This window comes from Mandrillus leucophaeus, unplaced genomic scaffold, assembly GCF_000951045.1.
Source record: "Mandrillus leucophaeus isolate KB7577 unplaced genomic scaffold, Mleu.le_1.0 Scaffold714, whole genome shotgun sequence".
Classification (NCBI taxonomy): Eukaryota; Metazoa; Chordata; class Mammalia; order Primates; family Cercopithecidae; genus Mandrillus; species Mandrillus leucophaeus.
In genome coordinates, this window is record NW_012107742.1 from 694,681 (window position 1) to 708,492 (window position 13,812).

At 38.2% G+C, this 13,812-nt stretch overlaps 1 protein-coding gene across 1 annotated transcript in view; it reads left to right on the plus strand.

Moving 5' to 3' along the window:
- The window catches only part of LOC105528395 (protocadherin alpha-13), a 130,576-nt gene that overhangs the window by 6,733 nt on the left and 110,031 nt on the right, over nt 1–13,812 (plus strand). The window contains exon 3 of the mRNA XM_011965124.1: nt 208–2,569. Coding sequence (XP_011820514.1) covers nt 208–2,569 — 2,362 coding nt within the window. The remainder of the gene's footprint in view (nt 1–207; nt 2,570–13,812) is intronic.

Consider the following 13,812-nt stretch of genomic DNA (forward strand, 5'->3'; position numbering starts at 1 on the left):
ACTGAGTCATACTTACACTTACACGTTCATGCGCATGGTGTCGCTCTTCACTGAGAACGTTTCCGCGAAGAAAGAGCCGCCGTTTGTTTCTTCCTGCAGAAAACATAGCAGAAAGCGGAATACCTCTTGCGAATCCTCCCGCACTAGGAAGCCATAAAACTTGGGCGTTGAGAGGCAGTTTGAGGTAAGGCATTGTATATATTGCAGATATCTCTGAGGGTTTTGGAGTGTATCATGGTGTTTTCCTGGCAAGGAGGCCCAAGACAGCGGCAACTACTGCTCTGGCTTCTGATCCTCGCAGCCTGGGAGACGGGTAGTGGCCAGCTCCACTACTCCGTCCCCGAGGAAGCAAAACACGGCACCTTCGTGGGGCGCATCGCTCAGGACCTAGGGCTGGAGCTGGCAGAGCTGGTGCCGCGCCTGTTCCGGGTGGCGTCCAAAACACACGGGGACCTTCTGGAGGTAAATCTGCAGAATGGCATTTTGTTTGTGAATTCTCGGATCGACCGCGAGGAGCTGTGCGGGCGGAGCGCGGAGTGCAGCATCCACCTGGAGGTGATCGTGGACAGGCCGCTACAGGTTTTCCATGTGGAGGTGAAGGTGAGGGACATTAACGACAACCCGCCCGTATTTCCTGAAAGCAAGAAACGAATAACCATTGCAGAATCTAGACCTCCAGAAACTCGATTTCCACTAGATGGCGCATCCGATGCAGATATTGGAGTAAACTCGGCATTGACCTACCGACTGTATCCCAACGATTATTTCGCTTTGGACACACAAAATAGTCGTGAGCAAATGTCTTCATTATCACTTATACTGAGGAAAACACTGGACAGAGAGGAAATTCAGGAACATACTTTATTACTGACAGCCAGTGATGGAGGTAAACCCGAACTGACAGGCACAGTTCAACTGCTCATCACGATTCTGGACGTGAATGATAACGCCCCGGAATTTTACCAATCCGTTTATAAAGTGACGATGTTAGAGAACGCATTCAATGGAACGTTAGTGATCAAACTAAATGCCACAGATCCTGATGATGGTACAAATGGAGATATAGTTTACTCATTTAGAAGGCCTGTATCGCCTGCAGTGGTATATGCATTTACCATAAATCCCAACAACGGAGAAATTAGGACAAAAGGCAAACTAGATTTCGAAGAAAAGAAATTGTATGAAATATCTGTGGAGGCAGTTGACAAAGGAAATATTCCAATGGCGGGTCATTGTACCCTTTTGGTGGAAGTACTAGATGTAAATGATAACGCCCCAGAGGTTACCATCACTTCTTTGTCACTCCCCATCAGAGAAGACACTCAGCCTAGCGCCATCATTGCCCTCATCAGTGTGTCCGATCGTGACTCTGGCTCAAACGGACAGGTCACCTGCACCCTGACGCCGCACGTCCCCTTCAAGCTGGTGTCCACCTACAAGAATTACTACTCATTGGTGTTGGACAGCGCCCTGGACCGAGAGAGCGTGTCAGCCTATGAACTGGTGGTGACCGCGCGGGATGGGGGCTCGCCTTCGCTGTGGGCCACGGCCAGCGTGTCCGTGGGAGTGGCCGACGTGAACGACAACGCGCCGGCGTTCGCGCAGTCCGAGTACACGGTGTTCGTGAAAGAGAACAACCCGCCGGGCTGCCACATCTTCACGGTGTCTGCGCGGGACGCGGACGCGCAGGAGAACGCGCTGGTGTCCTATTCGCTGGTGGAGCGGCGGGTGGGCGAGCGCGCGCTGTCGAGCTACGTGTCGGTGCACGCGCAGAGCGGCAAGGTGTACGTGCTGCAGCCGCTGGACCACGAGGAACTGGAGCTGCTGCAGTTCCAGGTGAGCGCGCTCGATGCGGGCGTGCCGCCTCTGGGCAGCAACGTGACGCTGCAGGTGTTCGTGCTGGATGAGAACGACAACGCGCCGGCTCTACTGACGCCCGGAGCTGGCAGCGCTGGAGGCACAGTGAGCGAGCTGGTGTCGCGGTCGGTGGGTGCAGGCCACGTGGTGGCGAAGGTGCGCGCAGTGGACGCCGATTCCGGCTACAATGCTTGGCTTTCGTATGAATTGCAACCGGCGGCGGTCGGCTCGCGCATCCCGTTCCGCGTGGGGCTGTACACTGGCGAGATCAGCACAACACGCACTCTGGACGAGGTGGACGCCCGGCGCCACCGCCTTCTGGTGCTGGTGAAGGACCACGGTGAGCCCGCGCTGACGGCCACGGCAACGGTGCTATTGTCGTTGGTGGAGAGCGGCCAACAGCCAAAGGCGTCGTCGAGGGCGTCCGCAGGCGCTGTGGGTCAGGAAGCGGCGCTGGTGGATGTCAACGTGTACCTGATCATTGCCATCTGCGCAGTGTCCAGCCTGTTGGTGCTCACGCTGCTACTGTATACTGCGCTGCGGTGCTCGTCGCCGCACACCGAGGGCGCGTGCGCCCTGGGCAAGCCCACTCTGGTGTGCTCTAGCGCGGTAGGGAGTTGGTCGTACTCGCAGCAGAGGCAGCAGAGGGTGTGCTCTGGGGAGGGCCCACCTAAGACGGACCTCATGGCCTTCAGTCCCAGCCTTCCTCCTTGTCTGAGTTCTGCAGAGGGAACAGGCCAGAGGGAGGACTCAGAATGCTTGAAAGAGGTAAGCTTATCTTTTTAAATATTATCTTAGTAAACACTTTAGCCTTCTTTGCAGTTGTTTAAGACATCTTTCCTGCCAATTTCAAATTATTCTTCCCTTTTATTTTAATTTTGTTAGTTGTTATCGAATTTAACAACTCTGCTCTGGACATTATGTGTTGGATTATTCTTCAGAGTGAAATCTTAACTCAGAAACCATAATGAAATGTGCAAAACAAGAATATTTTGTTTCTGTTGTATTCTTAATAGTTCTAAGTATTTATTGTGCAATTGAGCATTTACAAAAAATTCTGCACGTTGTGAGAAGTTAAACATTTAGAAAATGTTTGTTCTAATGAGGCTAATCATAATCTTAAATTTAAATTTTTTAAAATTTAATTTATACATTTACCCACACAGATATTATTTTAAAGAGCTCCATAACTTTTCACATAAATACTTTTTTAAAGTGCACTTTTCTTTCTTTTTTCTTTTTTAAACCTGTTTTGATTGGTCTCTACTTTTTTATTCTCTAGGCACATCAGTGTTCCCCTCTCATGTATCCCATGCAAAATATCTTGTGATTCTTCTTTCAATTTTTTATTTGCATTCAGATAATTACTAACACATGTATAATACATATATAGAGAGAGCTGTTTTTTTGTTATTATTTCTTTTCCGAAGTTTGCAGGGTTCCAAAAGGTATTGGTGACTGTATAATAGATGTTTTAACTTTGTTGTCTGCTAATTTCAACATTTTTGTCCTTAGTTTGCTTTTTTGATCTATCTTCTTATATGGATATATTTTCTTGCTGTTTTGCATGACTGGTAATCTCTGATAAGATGCTAGACATTGTTAATTTTACATTGTCAGATGCTGGAATTTGTGTGTGTGTGTGTGTGTGTGTGTGTGTGTGTTCCTTTAAAGCAGTGGTTCTCGATAAGAAAGTTTTGCCCCCTCTACTCCCACCCAGGAGATAATTTGGCAATGCTGGGATACATTTTTGGTTGTTACAACTAGGGAATTGCTACTGGCATCTAATAATGGAGCTCTGAGATGCTGCTAAACACCATCCAATTGCTGTCAAACATCCTACAGTGCACAGACAGTCCCCCAACAATAAAGAATTAGTCAGCTCAAAATGTCAGTAGTTCCAAAACTGTTGAGAAACTCTGCTTTAAAGAGTCTTGGACTTAGTTCTGACTTGAAGTTGCTTGGTACCAATTTATTCTTTTCAAGGCTTCATTTTAAGATTTGTTATCACACATTCAGAGCAGCTTTTAGTGCAGCACTAATTTGGCCTTCTATTACAGCAATACTTTCCTGAGGACACCACCTAATGCCCTGTGCATTAACAGGTCTCTCTTCTCTGACTGGTAGGAATGTGAAATATTTCCAGCCCTTTGTGAGCTCTAGGAATTATTCTATCCAATTTTTTTTTTAATTTTAAAAGGATAGCCTGATCTGGGGAGGTTGATCAGTGATCTATGATCTGTGATCACATCACTGCACTGCAGCCTGGGTGACAGAGTGAGACCATGTCTCAACATAAAAATTAAAACATTATAATTGAGGTTGAATGTTATCAAATATTTTATCTGCATCTTTTGAGGGAGGTATAAATTTTTTTCTTTGGCAATGTTCATGTGTTGAATTTATGATTTGTGGTTTTCTTATGGCAAATCAACCTCTACTTCCTTGGATAAACATAATTTGATTATAATTTATAATCCTTTTTATATACTACTTATTTTGTTAAATTTCCAAAATATTTTTGCATCTTTATTCCAGGTGATACTGATATGTCCTTGTTTTTCTTCCTAATTTCTTCTCTGTTAAGTATTCAAGTTATAAATAAGAATCTAGCATAAATTGAATACTTAACAAAGAAGAATAATCTTTGAAAACTTCCAGAAAATGTTCTGTTTCCTGTAAAAGTTTGTATAATCTTTGAATTACTTCCTATTTGATTGGAGAACTCACTGTTGAAGTTATCTGTATCAAGATTTTGATTGGTGGGAATATTTCTGATTACTGACTCAATTTTAACAGTATAAGGACCATTCAGAGTTTAATTTACTCTTGAATCAGTTATGTAGACAATATTTTTTCAGGTATTTTCCTGTTTAATCTAAATTCTCAGTTATATACTCATACTTTCTACAGAAACTATAGTGATATTTCCCTTTCCGTTCTTGATATTATTTTTGCTTCCTGTCTCTTTTTTCTGGATAAATGGCACAACAGGTTGTCATATTATCAGTTATTTCAAAAAGGAGCCCACTTTTTAGCTTTGTTGAATCTGTTTTGTATGTTTATTTAAAAGAATATTAATTGTATAAACAAAATAATCATCTCTTATGATATTTAAAATGTGACAAAATAGCATATGACTCAAGAGGAATTGAAACGAGTTAACATTTTAAGATTTTTGCATTGCCCAGGCTGGTCTCAAACTCTTGGCTTCAAGTGATGGCCCGCCTCGGCCTCCCAAAGTGTTGGAGTTACAGGTGTGAGCCATCGTTCCTGGCCAATTTTCTTTTGTTTGTTTTAGCTTACTTTTATAACCTCTCAAAATGAATGCTTAGGTCATTACTCTTTAGCTCTTCTTTTCTACTATATGTATTAAAGTAATCAATTTCTATGTAATTAATGTTTTAGCTGCATCCCACCAGTATTTACATGCAGCATTTCCACTATCCTTCAGTTCCAAGTATTTTACAGTTTATGTCATATTTAATTTTTTTTTTTTTTTTTTTTGAGACAGAGTCTCGCTTTGTCGCCCAGGCTGGAGTGCAGTGGCGCAATCTCGGCTCACTGCAAGCTACGTCCCCCAGGTTCACGCCATTCTCCTGCCTCAGCATAACAAATACCTGGGATTACAGGCATGCACCACCTCGCCCGGCTAGTTTTTTGTATTTTTAGTAGAGGCGGGGTTTCACCGTGTTAGCCAGGAAGGTCTCCATCTCCTGAGCTCGTGATCCGCCCACCTCGGCCTCCCAAAGTGCTGGGATTACAGGCTGAGTCACCGCGCCCGGCCAACTTTTAACTATATAACAACGTTCCAATTACCTTTTTATTTTTTTAATTAAAATTCAGTATGGTTGGAGAACATACAATTTCAACCTTTCTAATTTGTGGGAACTTGCTTAGTGGCATAATATGTACGTTTTGTGGACATCCTATGTGTGCTTGAATATAATTGTGTATGATGCAATTATTAGGTGCAGGGTTAACTTGGTTAGTAATGTTATTAAAATTTATACTGTAACCATTTAAAAAGCTGCCTACTGTATCAATTATTGACAGAGGTGTGTTAAAATCTTCCACCATAAATGTATATTTGTTTAGATATTAGAATTCGGTTTTTGCTTTATTTATTTTAAAGCTATATTATTAGGTGCATACAAATTTAGAATTAGTATATCTTTTTAGTAAATTAAACATTTTACTGTTATGAATTTACTTTCTTCAGAATTCTGCTTTCTGATTTTTGTTTTTGCTTTGAAGTATTTTTATATTAATTATACTGATTCATTTCTCTTCTTTTTATTTGTGTTTGCAGAAGAGGTCCTCTTCCCAGCCTTTTATTTTAAACCTTTTAGTATTATGGGCATATTCCACAAATTCTTTGCAACTGTCTCACTGAGAAGCAGAGTCTAATTTTTCTCTCCTTGAACTTTGACCGGCCTTAATGTTGGAATTACATTCTGGGATTTATGAAGTCAGGTCACAAGAAGTCTTACAGTATGCTTTGGTCTCTGAGAATATTTGTTTTGGGGGAAGCCTGTCACCATGCAAGAATTCTGACTACCTTGAGATTGTCATGCTGTAAAGAAGCTCAAGCTGGACTTGTGAGAAGCCAAATGGATAGAAAAATTACTAACCAGTCTGTTGTGCATATACACCACATTTTCTTTATCCACTCATCTGTTGATTGACATTGAGGTTGATTCCACATAGTAGCTTTTGTGAATAGTGCTGCAGTAAGCATGGGAGGTGCAGGTATCATTTTAACATATTGATTTCCTTTTCTTTGGATAAATGCCCAATATTGGAATTGCTGGATGATATGGTAGTTCTATTTGTAGTTTTTTGAGGGACTCCCATACTATTTTCCTAGTGGCACTGCTAATTTACATTCCCACCAACAGCATTTATGAGTTTCCTTTTCTCTGTATTGTTACCAGCATTTGTTATTTTTTGCTTTTTACCGATAGCCATTCTAACTGCAGTAAGATGATATCTCTTTGTGGTTTGATTTGCATTTCCCTGATGACTGGTGATGTTGAACATTTTTTTATATACCTCTTGATCATCTTTATGTCTTCTTTTGAGAAATGTCTGTTTAGTTCCTTTGCCTGGTTTTTAATCACATTATTATTATTATTATTATAGTTTTGCTGTTGAGTTGGATTCCTTGTGTATTCTGTGTTAGTTCCCTGTTGTATGAATAGTTTGCAAATATTTTCTCCCATTCTACAAGTTTTTCCATCACTCTGTTGTTTCCTGCTGTGCAGAAGCTTTTTAGTTTGATATAATCTCATTTGTCTGTTTTTGTTTTAGTTGCCCGTGCTTTTGAAGTCTTAGCCATAAAATCTGTGCCTAGTAATGTCCTGAAGTGTTTCCCCTTTGTTTTCTTCTAGTAGTTTTATAGTTTTGTCGTACATTTAAGTCTTTATTTTGAGTTGATTTTTGTATATGATGAGAGTTAGGGGTCTAGTTCCATTTTTCTGCATATGAATATTCAGTTTTCCTAGCCCTATTTATTGAAGAGACTGTTCTTTCCCCATTGTGTGTTGAAAGTGTTCTTTCACCTTTGTTGAAAATCAGTTGGCTATAAATACATGGATTTACTTTTTGATTTTCTATTCTGTTTCATTGGTCTATGTGTCTGTTTTTATACCAATATCATGCTGTTTTGGTTACTAAAACTTTATAGTATATATTGAAGTCAGGTAGTGTAATGCCTCCAGCTTTGTTCTTTTTGCTGAGTATTGCTTCAGCTATTCAGGATCTTTTGTGGTTTTATATGAATTTTAGAATGGTTTTCTCTATTTCTGTGAATAATGCTACTGGTATTTTTATACCAGGAGGATTGTATTGAATATACAACTTGCTTTGGATAGTATGGTCATTTTAACAACATTAAGTCTTCCAATTCATGAGCATGAGATGTTTTTTATTTGATTCTGTCTCCTTCAATTTCTTTCATCAGTGTTTTGTAGTCTTCATTGTAGAGGACTTCTACCTCCTTGGTTAAATTAATTCCTAAATATTTTATTTTTAGTAGCTATTATAAATGGGATTGTTTTCTTAATATCCTTTTCACTAGTTCATTATTGGTGTATAGAAACACTACTCATTTTTGTATGTTGATTTTGTATTCTGAAACTTTTTTTCTTTTCTTGAAGCAGAGTTTCACTCCTGTCACCTAGGCTTGAGTGCAGTGGCATGATCATGGTTCACTGTAGCCCCAACTTCCCAGGTTCAACTGATTCTCCCACCTCAGCCTCAGGAGTAGCTAGGACTACAGGTGTGCAACACGATGACTGGCTAATTTTTTGTATTTTTAGTAGAGACAGAGTTTTGCCATGTTGCCCAGGCTGGTCTGGAACTCCTGGGCACAAGTGATCCACCCACCTTGGCCTCTCAAAGTGCTGAGATTACAGGTGTGAGCCATCATGCCCAGCCCTGAAACTTTACTGAATTCACTTATCAGTTCTAAAAGTTTTTTGGTGGAGTCTATAGGTTTTTCTATGTACAAGATCATGTCTATAAAGAGGGATAATTTGAATTCTTTTATTTCCAATTTGAATTCCTTTTATTTTTTCTCTTGCTTAATTGCTCTGCCTAGGACTTCTGGAACTATGTTGAATAAAATTGGTGAAAGTGGGCATCGTTTTCTAGTTTCAGTTTTCAGAAGAAAGGTGTTCAGCTTCTTCCCATTCAGTATAATGTTAGTTGTGGATTTGTCATATATGGCCTTTATTATGTTGAGGTATGTTTCTTCTATGCCTAATTTGTTGACAGTTTTATCATGAAGGGAAAATAGAAATATTATTTTGCTTTCATTTCTGGTAATAGAATAGTTGAATTTTATAAAATGCTTTTTCTGCATCTATTGAGATGATCATATTGTTTGTTTCCTTCATTACATTGCTGTGATGTACTTGTGATTTGTGTGTGTTGAACCATCCTTGCATCCTGGGATAAGTCCCACTTTACCTTAGTATATTATCTTTTTGATGTGTTGTTCATTTTGGTTTGCTAACATTTTGTTGAGGATTTTTGCATTTATGTTCATCAGGGATATTGGCCTATAGTTTTCTTTTTTTGTTGTGTCCTTGTCTAGTTTTGGTATCAAGGTAATGCTGGCCTCATAGAGTGAGTTAGGGTGAATTCCTTGCTCTTCAATTTTTTGGAATAGTTTGAGAAGAATGGGTGTTAGTTCTTTAATTGCTTGGTGGAATTCAGCAGTAAAGCCATCCAGTTCTAGACTTTTCTTTGTGGGAGACTTTTTATTACTAATTCAATCTTAATACTCATTGGTCTGTGCAAGGTTTTCTATTTCTTCCTGGTTCAATCTTGGTGACTTCTTCATGTCCAGTAATTTATACATTTCCTCTGTGCTTTCCAATTGTTACTGTGTAGTTGTAATAGTCTGTAATGATCTTTTGGATTTTTGTGGTATCAGTGTAATGTCTCCTTTGTTTCTGGTTTCATTTGAATATTCTCTCTCTTTTTTCTCTTGGTTAGTCTACCTATCAGTTTATTCATTTTGTTTATCTTTTCAAAAACCAACTTTTTGTTTCATTGATCCTTTTAATTTTGTTTTTAGTCTCTACTTAATTTAGTTCTGCTGTGACTTTTATTATTTCATTCCTTTTATTAATTTTTAGTTTGGTGTGTTCTTGATTTTCTGGTTCCTTGAGGTGCATCATTAGGTTGTTTATTTGAAACCTTTTTACTTTTTTGATGTAGGCATTTATTGCCATAAAATTCCCTATTAGTACTGCTTTTGCTGTATACCGTAGGTTTTGGCATGTTTTGCTTACATTTTCATTTGTTTCAAGAAATTTTTTTTATTTTCTTCTTAATTTCTTCATTGACCCAATAGTCATTCAGGAGCATGTTGTTTAATTTCCATGTATTTGTACAGTTTCCAAAGTTCTACTTGTTATTGATTTCTAGCTTTACTCCACTGTGATCTGAGAAAATATTTGATATAATTTTGATTCTTTAAAGCTGTTGAGGCTTGTTTTGTGGCCTAAAATATGGTCTATCTTATAGAATGTTTCATTTGATAATGAGAAGAATGTGTATTCTGCAGCTGTTGGATGAAATGTTCTGTAAATGGTAGCTACATTTGGTCTATAGTGCAGATTAAGTCCAATGTTCCTTTGTTGATTTCCTGTCTACACTATCTGTCCAGTGCCAGAAGTGGGATGTTGAAGTACCTAACAAGTATTGTATTGGAATCAATCTTTCTCTTTAGCACTGATAAAATTTGCTTTATATATCTGGGTGCTCCAGTCTTGAATACATATATATTTACAGTCATATATTCTCTTGCTAAATTGATCCCTTTATGATTATATAATGACCTTCTTTGTCTCTTTTTATGTTTTTTAAGATAAAGTCTATTTTGTCTGATACAAGTATAGAAGTTTCCACATGCTTTTTGTTTCTATTTGTGTGGAATATTTTTTTTCTGTCCCTTCAAGTCCAGTCTATACGTCTTGACAGCTAACATGAGTTTCTTGTAGCCAGCATATACTTGAGTCTTGTTTTGTGTATCCATTCAGCATATTTATTTTAATTGGGGAGTATAGCCTGTTTACATTCAAGGTTGTTATTGATAGGTGAGGACTTACTCATGTTATTTTGTTACTTGTTTTCTGATTGTGTTGTATACCCTTTGTTCTTCTTTTATTGTTTACCTTTACAATTTGGTGGTATATTGTCATGATAAATTTTAATTCCTTTCTCTTTCTCTTTTGTGTATTTGCTCTACTAGTGAGTTTTATACTTTCATGCATTTCCATGGTGGTAGACATCATTCATTAAGCTTTCAGATGATTCTTATAGGACTCTTGGCTGGGCACAGTGGTTCATGCCTGTTATCCCAGCACTTAGGGAGGCAGAGGCAGGAAGATCGTTTGAGTCCAGGAGTTCAAGACCAGCCTGGGCAACATAGCAAGACCCTGTTCTTCACAAAAGGAAAAAAAAAAAAACCCAAACAGTTGTAGGATTCCTTTAAGTATTTCTTGTAGGACTTGTCTAGTGGTAATGCACTTCCTCAGTTTTTGCTTGTTTGGGAAAGACTTTATTTCTCCTTCATTTCTGAAGTATAGCTCTGCTGGGTATAGTATTTTTGGCTGATAGTTTAAAAAATTTCAGCACTTTGGATATATCATCTCATTCTATCCTAGCCTGTAAAGTTTCTGCTGAGAAATCTGTTGTTAGTCTAATGGGAATTTTCTTATATGTGACTTGTCACTTTTCTTTTACTGTTTTTAGAATTCACTCCTTGTCTTGAGTCTGGTACCTTAGACTACTCAGCCATCCTGATGCCCTACCTCTTATATAGAAACAACCCAGATCCAAAGTGGCCAGAAAGTTACTTTACCTTCTGAATTTGTGGTCTTTTTCAGAATCTCTACCTGTTAATTCGCTGTGATTTTATTAGTTGTTAGATACTTTTATCATTTTAAAATATCTCCAATGGTATGGTTGGTTCGAATTACCAGTTCTGCATACTGGTAATGTAAGTCCTCTGTTGAATTGATTTTTAAATACACTTATTTTATTCCAGTATCTTATGGCTCCTGGTGTTACAGATGAGAAGTTTCAAATAACTTGAAATAATTCCCCTCTATATAATTATCCCTGATTCTGACTTTCTTTCCATAGTTATACATTTTTTCTATGCTATTATATTCTCATTTTAAAGATGTTGAATGACAATGTAATTTTATTTTAGTTTATATACAAGTATTTTTGAGGTTTATTTTCCTGGAAAGTTTTCTTAAATTATAGATTTTAGTATTTCTTCTGTTTTATTACTTCAGATTTCTTCTTCAATGACTCCATTTATATTTGTATGAGATATTCTTTGCCTTTCTTTTGTAGCTGACACTTCTAAATCCTACCTAGCTCTTTTTAAAAACAATTTTACTTTTTATTCTTTTTTCCACTTTATAGCTTTCTTTAGGCATTATCCATAGTGTTTATTTGCTGTTATGTGCCTTCTGGTTTGGTGTTTATTTCTGAAAAAATTATTTTGCTTTTATTTCTAATATTTTACTGAGTTTTCTCATCTCTCTTTGCAAAGCTTTTTTTCCCTCCAATCATATCATTACTGAGTATCTCTAATTCTGATTTATGTGTCCTTGCATAGCTTTTCATTATTTTCTCAAAATGTTTAAGTTGTTTTCAAATATTATATAGCAATTTGTGGAATTTTCTTTCTTGTGTGTATTTATTTCCTTTAGCATAATTATTTTTCCCCACCTTTAAAAATAATTTTGTGTCAGATTTGCCCATAATCCTTTTCTTATGTTCATGTTTGTATGAAAAGCATTTCCCCATAATTTTAGAAGAAACAGACCAGGATAATTTTCCTATCTTTGTTGCTCTATAGATTTCTATTCAGCTATTGTCCTGAAATGATAAAAATATAATTTTTTAATATCTTACTTTGTGACACCATTTACCCTTTTTACTTGGACCTTTTTCCTTTGTTTAATTGTCCCCCACCCCCACCATTTTGCTTCATATGGACTCCATTCCTATCAGTTCCTCCTCAGTATAGGGGTTTTTGCTGCAAGAAGACATTCGTTAGTTGAGAAGTTCATAGGGCTAAGACAGGTTTAGCACAATCCAATCTATTTGTAGTCCCTTCCACTAAGTTTTGAATTTGCTTGTATTTCTAATATTTTACTGTGTTTTCTCATCTCTCTTTTCAAAGCATTTTTTTCTCTTACTGAGGGATAATTGAATTAGGACCTTCGATTTCCCCCCTTCCACTGATGACTATTGTTCTCAAATTGTTTTGCTATGCTTTCCAGTGAGTACTTATTGGCACTTTTTGGAGTTCTTCAATTCTCAACACCATCAAAAGCCCCATAACCTTCTTTTGCTTCCTCCTGAGCCTCTTTTCATGTGCTTATTGGTCATTTCTATATCATCTTTGGAGAAATACCTATTCAGATCTTTTGCCCAAATTTTAATTGGTTATTCATTTTTCGATTGTTGAGTTGTAAGAGTTCTTTATGTATTCTAGATGCAATTACTTTATTAGATATATGATTTGCAAAGATTTTCTCATTGAGGGTGTTGTCTTTTCACATTCTCTTTTAGCTCCCACTTATAAGTGAGAACATACAGCATTTGGTTTTCTGTTTCTATATTAATTCACTTGGGATCATGGCCTGCACCTCCATCCAATGGGCTCCAAAGGGCATGATCTTTTTCTTTCTTTATGGCTGCATAGTATTCAATGATGTATACATACTGCATTTTATTTTATTCTGTTTTATTTTATTTTCTTCAGATGAAGTCTCACTCTCGTCCCCCAGGCTGGAGTGCAATGGTGCGATCTCGGCTCACTGCAACCTCCACCTCGTGGGTTCAAGCAATTTTCCTGCCTCCTGAGCAGCTGAGATTACAGGCGCCTGCCTGGCTAAGTTTTGTATTTTAAGTAGAGACGGGGTTTCTCCATGTTGGCCAGGCTGGTCTTGAACTCCTGACCTCAGGTGATCTGCCCACCTCGGCCTCCCAAAGTGCTGGAATTACAGGCATGAGCCACTGCACCTGGCCAACGTACTGCATTTTATTTATCCAGTGCATCATTGATGGGTATTTAGGATTATTCTCTGTCTTTGCTATTGTGAATAGTGCCATGATGAACATACACATGCATGTGTCTTTATAGTAAAATGACTTATATTCCTTTGGTTATGTACACAGTTATGGGATTTGCTGGCTTGAATGGTAAGTTCTTTGAGAAATCTTCAAACTGCTTTCCACAGTGGCTGAACTAATTTACATTCCCACCGGCAGTGTATAAGCATTCCCTTTTCTCTGCAACCTCACCAGTATCTGTTATTTTTGACTTTTTAGTAATAGCCGTTCTGACTGGTGTGAGATGGTATCTCATTGTGGTTTTAATTTGCATTTATCTAATGATTAGTGATGCTGAGC